At 34.0% G+C, this 10,079-nt stretch overlaps 1 protein-coding gene across 4 annotated transcripts in view; it reads left to right on the forward strand.

Moving 5' to 3' along the window:
• LOC109845024 (sprT-like domain-containing protein Spartan) overlaps window positions 1-7,873 on the forward strand; it is a 19,034-nt gene extending 11,161 nt beyond the window's left edge. For all 4 annotated transcript variants that reach the window (XM_020414209.1, XM_020414210.1, XM_020414207.1 and 1 more), the window contains exons 6-7: window positions 6,085-6,164; window positions 7,070-7,873. In XM_020414209.1, coding sequence (XP_020269798.1) covers window positions 6,085-6,164; window positions 7,070-7,605 — 616 coding nt within the window. In that variant the 3' untranslated portion in view covers window positions 7,606-7,873. The remainder of the gene's footprint in view (window positions 1-6,084; window positions 6,165-7,069) is intronic.

The raw sequence follows: 10,079 nt of genomic DNA on the forward strand, positions 1-10,079 counted from the left end.
TAATATCTTGCTGATTACTTTTTTTTTAAAGTTGAGGATAACTGTTTTAAATTTCGAAATTCGCTGATGTGGAACTATTTGTCAGCCAAATAAATGGACCTCGAAGAAACACTGTAGATTTCCTCATGTTTTGCTATAATATTGAAGTAGTAGATTACCCAAATTTCGTGTTCATATAACTGTTAGCTTTATATTTTTGAGGATTGTTTTTTTATAATAATTTTTGTACTATTACATCTGTTACAATAGTGCATCTCTTGAAATATACAGATGATACTTAGATATGCATGATCATATAATAGCTTTTTTTATTTAAATTTTTTATTAATGTAGATCCCTATCTTGAATTGATACCTTCCTTTAGAAAATAATAGGTGGATTCCTACCTATGCCTCCTGAACCAATTTTTTTCTTTCAGAAAACTGTAGAGGTGTTTCTGTCTTGCTTCAGCCAGTAAAAGAAAATTATTTCTCAAAAAGATGCCAACAACTGTCTCCGTTGAAGATATCTTCTACCTTATTTCATGAGGATTTGAGTATGAATCATCTTTTGGTTACTTACTACCTATGTTATCCTGACACTTCTTAAGAGCTCCGTACTCGTATCTGACCCGTTTAAAATGCAGATACACACCCGAAGCACCATGGGTACGGGTGGGGGAACTTTCAGTATTAAATCCCATACCCGATAAGGCAATAAATCAGAACATGGGTTCTTTGGGTGTTTCACGTTGAACTAAAAAAACCCATAATCTTTTTCAAAGTACCCATCATGTTCCATCCCATCAGAACAAGCCCTGATTTTTTTGTTTCTCAATTCCTTTTCTCTGATTTTATAGACATAACGAAGAATTCTTGTTTCTTGACGAACGATGGAGCTCTTTGACAATTGTTTGATAGTGTTAGACATAGAGAGATGATTTGAGAATATTCTTAAACAAACGTAGTAAGTAGTTTAAACTTTTTAACTTTTAGTTTTTTTAGTGTGTTCTAATGTAACAACTAATTACTATACTAAGAGACTTAAGGGTTTTGTTATCTATTAACATTTTGATATTAATATCTAATAGAGAAATCAATTTTAGTTTTCATTTTTCCTTGTTTTTAACAAGAAAAATCACGCTACTTATTGATTACAGTTTTTTAGTTGCATTTTCTTATTTGAGCTGCATTTTCTTTTTTCAGTTAGATTTTCCAATTCATTTTTCTGAAAATCTCCCAGTTCATATTTCTCTATTTTCTTTCTTGAGTTGCATTTTCTCAAAACCTCTTTATTGAAAATCCACAGTTTATATTTTCTGAGAATTTAACCTTCCTTGATCAAATCTCAAACTAATTTGTCTGTCTATTTTTTGTATTCAAATTTCCCTGTTTTCTTATTAAGGATGTTATTGATTACATTTTTAAGTAGTAAGCTTTTTTTTTTAATTTTTCTATATATGTTGTTTGCTAGTTAATAATTCTAGGAAATTAAATGGAGTCAATTAGTTTTGTTAATGTGGATGGGGATTTACAAAGTGAGTAGTAATGCTTCTCTTTGGAGATATGTTACATAACACAAAAAATTGCTTGGACGCGGAGGAATTTAGGAACGTCAATGTAACTATTTAAGAGTTCCAATTGGAGAATGCTCATCTTTTGAGGATCCCATTATTTGAAATTAAAGATTGTAAAAATGTGAGAAAAATAAAAATGTTGTTAAGATGAGAAGATTATTGGATTAAGCAGGGTTTAGATTGAGACATAGAAGACTAAATATGTTTCATTATCTACATTAATAGCAGCCACAACTTGCAAAAAAAAAGAGAAGTGAGGGTGGACACATTATAGAACAATTTTTTTTGTGAAGCTTGTGATCATCTACATCGTCTAATTGCACGAATGTTTTACATTATATTTAATTTAGCAAGGAATCCATACTTCTTTTGATTATATAGGTGTGCTGCAAACAATGCGCTTAAAGGTCACAGTTCCTCCTGTTATTTAAGAATAAATCTCTTGCAAAAGGATAGATCACACGTTGGAAGTTTATTGGAATTAACAAAGAATTCATGGCATAGGAAGAGCATGATGTCTCCTTTGTGAGTATTGGTTGGTCTAACTCGCAAAGGAGGCCTTTCATTCATGTTGTGGTGGTGACAGTAGATGGACCAATGTTCTTGGATGCTAGCAATATGGAGGGGAAGACTAAATATGAAGTATGTTGTAGGGATTTTATTGAAGCTACTGAAAAGGTTAACCCTTGAAATATTTTACGAGTTATAACTAATAACGCACTGGTTCACAAGTTCATGCGTGGCATCATGGAGACAATATTCTCATAATTTTAGACTCTATATGTTTCGTACACTAAATCTTGATGAAAAATATTCGCTAAAAAACACAAGAAGTAATGAGATAGTTTATGAAGAATGTAGTTGGATTACTCAAATTACCGTAGAATATTTTGGCGATAAAGAAATTTCATAACGAATCAACTCTAAGAGATTGACAGTGTTCAATAATAATGACGTTGAAGATGTTTATTATTGCCGAAACTCATTTGACTTTGATAGTTATCATATTACAACATTTTAAGGAAACAAAACGCATCTTATCAATTTGGTAATTAGTGAGTTAGAATTTATATTAAGATGATGTTAACAAGGCACAATTTGTGAGGCAAAAACTTTTAGATGATGATAGGTAAGATAAGGTACAATATAGTCTCTATATTGAGCCAATGTATAGTATTGCTTGATCCAACGACACTAGCAAGCCTAATTATCACTTGGTTTATGATCTGTGGTATTCCATGATTGAGAAGTTGAAGGCCTTATCTACAGGAAAGAAGGTAAGAGGGAGGATGAAAAATCATTTGATAATGTAGTGCATTCTGTTCTAGTTGATTGATGGAAAAAGACTAGTAACTGTTACATTGTTTAGCTTATTCACTGAATCCAAGGTGAGTTCTTAACTAACCTCTTAATCTTCATTTACTATTATTAATAATTAATATTATGATAACTTTTTATGTTTTTAGGCTCTGTTTTAAAAAACCTCCGCCTAGTCCGCTTAGGCGTACGCCTAGGTCTAGGCGGTACCTACGCCGCCTAACTAACGCCTAGCGCCTAGACGGTATTTATGCTGCCCACCTAGATTTTACAAGCGTTTAGGGACGCATTGTCTACTTATGTGGATTGCACCATGTAGGCATTGATTGTGATTTTATGTGTCGTAGCCTACACGTCCTCCAAACTCCATTAACCTCCAAATATGAACACCTCCACTACCTCCTCCGACCTTCAGCAAAACCTCATCGACCACCACTTAAATGAAGAAAGAAAAAAAACGCCCAGAAACCGCTTAGACGTCCGCCTAGGCGACTAAGCGTTGGGCGACAAGTCTAACGTCTAGAAGCGCCCAACGTTTAATGTAACATTGTTTTTAGGTATTATAGTGTGATTGGCTCATCGAAGTCCCGACTTGAGTTGCACCGCTCAATGATCTTGAAATAGCTATTCTCCAGTGAAGGATCAAAATGTTTGAAGATATTTTCCATTACGAAGACCGACAAATGATTAATATCGAAATTATTAAATTTTCTGTGACATTAGATACGTTTGCGAAGCACCGTTTCTTGTATGATAAGGAGGTTGCAAATCATGATTGGGTTTCCACGAAACTTCTACACCAACGTTGCAATAATTAGCATTAAAATTGCTTGGGCGTTCATGGTTCTCATCATATTATGAGAGAAATTGGAGTACTTATAAGTTTATTCATTCCATAAAGAGGATCTATAGAATCCATATCGAATGAAAGGCTTTGTATATGCCGCAAAATCTTTACCTTTTCTCTAGAAGATTCGTAGAATATTCTCAAGGAGAGAGAAAGATGTGAGACTTAGGTGAGATGAATTGATACTTTTAATAGTGCTGACATATTAGAGTCTGCAAACCTTGTTTCTTGACGAGCCGAAGTTAAAAAAATATTGTATGAAAATGAGAATAGTCTTGGATTTGATTCTACGTAAGCTAGTACAAATTTAAATCAAGACCAAATTTAAATCACATTGTATTTTGTTGTTGTTCTCGACATACATATTTAGGGTATATTTTTGTAAACTTTTGGGGGCATATTTGTAATAGTTTTAAGGTTAATTGCTAGATTTTTGGAGAAACTTGTAATATTTTGGGAGAAACTTTATAACATTTGGGATATATAGTATTTTTGCAATCTCTGACTATGTTTGTAATTTGCGAGATAAGTGATGTTTATGTTTGTGCTCAAGATGACCTAAATGAAATATTAAAAACCAAATTTGATCATATCTACCTAAATTATGCATATATATTTGATTACATAAGAAAATTATGGTATATAATTTGATTCATATTTCTCTTAGGGGCTGTTTGGTTGCAATGTTGTTGAGAGGAAATAAGATAAAGTGAGGAGTTTATGCAGTCCACAATCTACTTCCTAAATATTATATTGTTTGGTTGACAAAGAATAATGGTGTTGTCTCATTCATTATGTTGATATGGCACCTCAAAATCAGTTCTATTCAAATTGGAGGGAATTGTGTGGAAAGTTACCGCAACAAAGTGATGAGGTGGATGTACCCTTCCACATTGACACATTGTGTCATAAATACACAATTTGGCCAAAAAACAACTAAATAGCCGCTTATTTATCTTCCATGTCTCTTCCTCTTTTTTGACATTGTCTTCAATTCTTCAATATATTATTATGGTCCAATTTATTAATTCATCACTTGCAATATGCATTTCACATAGTTCCATATCTATAATCTACCTAATCAAAGAAACTTAAGAATGAAATAGCCTTAGAGGTATTTTAAGTTAGGGGTTTTTGTTTCTAGGCCCAAAAGTTTATCCTGATTTATCTTTAAACCCAACATCTTTTGCTTGTATCTTTAAACCCTATCAGCTTTTTGTATTTATCTCTAGACCCGACTTTCAAAATACAATACATATATATGTGGACCCCTCTTAAAATTTAAAAAAATTCCAATTCTACCATTTCCCAACCTATTCATGTGTTGTACCATATGTAGGCCCCTTATTTAATTTTAGAAAAACCAAATTAAATGTGAAATGAGGAGATAGAGAAAGGGGGGACTGTCCCTGCGTTCTTCTCCCCCCGCTCCTTCATTCCGCAATTAATTCCCCCCTCTCTGTGCTTCTCAATTAATTTATCTCTCTCTCACTCTCTCACTCACTTTCTTCATTTCTCAATTCCCCTCTTTCATCCATTATTCTCTTTATTTTATTCTTCCACTCTTAATTTTCATCTTTCAGATTATCCCGCTATACTTTCAGATTATCCCTCTACACTTATGTGCTTGGTATGATTGTGCACTTGCATATTACCACGCTTTACTTTCATGTTATCACGCTATACTTTCAGATTATCCCACTATACTTTCATATTATCCCGCTATACTTTTAGAATATCACGTTATACTTTCAAATTATCCCGCTATACTTTTATATTATCCTGCTATAATTTCAGATTTTCACGCTATACTTTTATATTATCCTGCTATACTTTTAGAATATCCCGCTATACTTTATATTATCCCGCTATATTTTCAGAATATCCAGCTATACTTTCATGTAATCCAGCTATACTTTTATATTACCTCGCTATACTTTCAGAATATCCTGCTATACTTTCATGTTATCCTGCTATACTTTCATGTTATCCCGCCATACTTTCATATTATCCTGCTATACTTTCATATTATCTCTCTATACTTTCATATCAACACACTATACTTTTAAATTATCCCGTTATACTTTCATATTACCCCACTATATTTTCAAAATATCCTGCTATATTTTCATGTTATCCCGCTATATTTTCATATTATCTTGCTATACTTTCAGAATATCTCGCTACATTGTTTTCTAGAGGCATCAGTTTCATAATCGAGGTTTTTAAGCATGAATTAGGCCTTCTGTAACTTTGCTAGACTTGTAGCAGTACTGCAGCTGCATTTCAATACATGATACTATGATACTTAGGATGCTGATGGAGTGTAGATTTCTTACTTTTTTGTTCTACTTGATTTCTGCAGACACAAGATGGTATGCTCTGGTCGATATGAAAAGACAACAGATAAATCAGGAAATCAAGGCAGAAGAAAAGTTTCGAAAGGTGACATGTTATTTTGATTTATGTACCTTGTTCATTATTTTTTCTTTCTGGTCTATTGGTATTTATATGATTGCTTCAACTTCAGTATTTGAATATAAGTTGTATATTGTGGAAAAATAATTGTGAGTAGCATTGAAAAGTACTTCCTGACTAGAGGAAAGAACTAGATAGCAAGGTTCATGCTATTTGCATATACTTCATAGAAATTGACAAATTTCTATTTTACTACATATGAAAGGAGCCAGGGAAAAATGCAGAGAATTAATTGCGCATGGTCTAATTATGCCCTCTTTTTATATATATGATAAGCAGACATGAGAACGTGTTGTGCTCCGATATGGATGGGGTATACATGGCCATTACACAAAATCCAAATACAGAGACATGTTTATACTTTATATATGCATATTTGTTTGAGTGTATGTAAACTTGAGTTAATACAAAATTTATGTATTTGTTGATCTTCATATGTGACAGAACCTAGTTATAGGAAAATGATATATTAAGAGAGCTTTTGCCACCCAAAAAAAAAAAAGAAAAAGAAAAAGAGAGAGAGATAGCTTTTGCAAAAACTGGCACATTATGCTCCATCTTATATGTAAATTTTGAGGTAAATACTAGTTTATGAACTTGTGAGTGTCAGATATGGATGGACACACCAACTTTTTTGGGAAGTTTCCACATATTATAGCTTTTTATTTATCACTTCCCAATTCTACATATAAACTATACTTTTTGTGATGACAAGGACAGAAACAAATAAGCAGTGCGGTCTTTAATATATGATCACCTGATTGTTCTTCCATATGAACACCTGATTGTTCTTCCATAAAAATTCGCCTGTCTTACAATCCATTGTGATTCCTATATTTACTGATAACCAGTTTTATTTAATGGGGACCCAGATGCACAAGAGAGTCAGGGTGACGAGTCCAAAGGTTCATCTCGTCCAAAAAGACAGGTTAGAAGAAAATCAAAAGATGCTGGACAAATGAAAGATGCATCTAACATAAAAAAGCTTACCACAATTGATGATTCGCCTACAAGCTCAGGCATCAAATCTCCAAGGAAAAAACGGAAGGCTGTAACATTGAAAACAGAGGGTAACCCATTATCTCTCAAAATTCCTAAAAGACCCAGAAGACCTTCATTCAAGGAGAAGATCGATTATCCTGTGAAGGAGAATTTCAGGAAGAGAATGAAAAACATCACCATTGAAGATCAATATTTTGCCTTCTACGGAGATGAAGAGTCGGATAAAGACATAGAACCACTGATTAACAAGAGAACAGAAAGAAGAAAGACAGAAAAGCTTTCTGAAATTAAAGCCGAAGCTGTTGATGTTGTTTGTTTTATTCAAAATGGCGAGAATAGTAAACAAGATACAGCCTTAGCAGGGAGCACGAAACATAATGTTGTATGCATTTTAGATGACGATTAGAGCAATCTGTATTTATTTTGTTCGCTCCTCTTTTTTTAGTATAGCCTTTTGTTCCTTTTTTTTGGGTAATGTAAGGATACAAAGATGATCTTAAAGTAGGAGGGGTATAGGATGTCTTTTGGTTCCTTAGCTGTGTTTTATTTCTCCTTTTCATTTTGGTAGAAAATATCATCTGTATATTATGAATATGTTTTTGTAAGGATCTGTCATATGTGAAGATCCCTCACGAGGAAGCATTCTGAATGGATATGTACTGATATTCAATCAAGATTTGGTTTCCAAATCTCTACTATGGACATGTTTTTGTATGGCGCATTGGAGGTCTTTTAGTGTGCAAATCCAAAGGTTTTATCTCAAATTAATATACAAATTATTTAAGTCAAAGACATAAAATTATAAAGTTCAATGCTCAAGGAAGCTGAAGGTTCCAGTTTACAGCACGTCTGCTTTAGAAATGTATGGGAGCTCAAGTGTTTGATGCATCCATACATCTGTTTACATGAGTTTCTCTACTGTTTTGAGACTCAAATCCAAATACCTAAGGAGTTATCCTTCCCTTTAGTTTTATGAGGAGTTGGCCTGTGTCTAAAAAACCCAAATAATTTAATATAAAAATATGCAATGTTAAAGAAAATCTTCTGAAATCCCTATTTCAACTCAAATGGTAAAATTGTGCTAAAGAATATGTGCATACTTTTTTATTTGATGATAACAGATCGGATAACTTCCACTCTGCTCAATATATTACAAGCCTTGAGGTCGGTACCAAGTGAATCTTTTTTTCTTTGTATTTTCATACAAAATGCTAAATGTTCTTATATACCTGAAAATTCACATTTTTATTTTGTTTGAATTAGCAGATCGATTTACATGTTCTACATATCTAAATACGCAGATTCACATTACCTCACGTAAGAATATTTTCATATATGTTAATATCCGAATTCACATAATTTATTCTAGATTAATAATTTTTGAACATATATGTTAGGATATGTGAAGCCTAACTATCAAGCATGCCCTATACTTCAGAAGAGAGGATGAACAAAGTTGGAACAGGAGGAACATGATCGACGACGACGAAAAGTTCAAGCAAAACGACGAAGGAGACAGTTTTCTGCATCGCGGTCGACCGGCCATGGCGCGGCGGTCGACCGACGTCGTGCACAGCTGGGTGCACAGGCCAGGAGCTCATCGCGGTCGACCGAGCATGGCGCTGCGGTCGACCGGCAAAAGTCCAGAGAGCAGTCCAGAGTTTTGCCTTCGTCGCGGTCGACCGCACATGGAGCTGCGGTCGACCGCCCAAAGTCCAGAGAGCTCGATCAGGAATAGGATTCGTCGCGGTCGACCGCACGTGGTGCGGCGGTCGACCGGAGTCGGGTTTTGGCCCAGTTTCAAATTTTAACTTGTTTTGATCTGTTTCCTGTTTTAGCTGTAAAACCCTTAAGTCTATAAAAGGGTTGATTAGGGCATGATGTATTAAGACGAAAATTAGTGAATTTTTTCTCCTGCGGCGGCCGTGGACGTAGTTTCTCACATTGAGAAGCGAACCACGTAAATCTTGTGTGTTTGAGATTGTTTGATTTTCTCTCTTCTCTCCTAAATCTCTATTTCCAAATCGCATCAGGGGGGTTGTGCATCCCCAACAATATACATGTTAAGTTAATTTGATTTGCAACATGTGAAGAGTTTCTTGCAGTCATTGAAAACTTTTTAATAAAGCGCGGGGGAGCTTGATTTCACGGTTTCCACCCAAAATAAAAAAAAAGTTGAAGAACTTAACTATTGAAACCTTTCCATTTAAAATGTATTTATATGATTTTATTAATGATATGATATAAATAGGATTGCAGAGACATCACGTTTGCATAAAGCATTTCGAGTTGTTTCCTTTCATAGAATTACTTTGTTAACTTTAAAGGCAATTCCTATGTGTTCTCTGCCTCTAGTTTGTCAAGCTCATTGGTCATTTTTGGCAAGGACGCCTGTTGTTCCTAACTATGCATATGGGCAGAAAATGATATGGTGGGCATTAAACTTTGCTGTAATTTTAATAACAATTGCACATTCATTTACTTTTTGAAATATCCTAAAACAAAGTACAGGTTATTGTACTCAAACATCCACGTGTTGTGCCTTAAGCCTTTTTCAAAAGAACTTCCACATATTTTTGCAATAGTAAGAGGGTCAAGCTAAGATATACTTTGGAATATGAGTCAGAGAAGTACCAGACAATAATAATTACAATACCAAAAGAATAGATGATACGTACAGTTATTGATAACAAAAGTTGCATTATCTGTTTCTTTTTCGCAAAGTACTTGGAATTATCTGGTGCCTATAATATAAAAAAGAAAGCAAAACACATGAGTGTATGTGAAACGTATAAAATTATAGTACTTTTGATATGAAATGAATAAGTTCAAGAAAAGAGCCCTCTCTTTTATAAATTTTGAACTATGGGGCATATTCGT

Source organism: Asparagus officinalis, chromosome 6 (genome assembly GCF_001876935.1).
Source record: "Asparagus officinalis chromosome 6, Aspof.V1, whole genome shotgun sequence".
NCBI lineage: Eukaryota > Viridiplantae > Streptophyta > Magnoliopsida > Asparagales > Asparagaceae > Asparagus > Asparagus officinalis.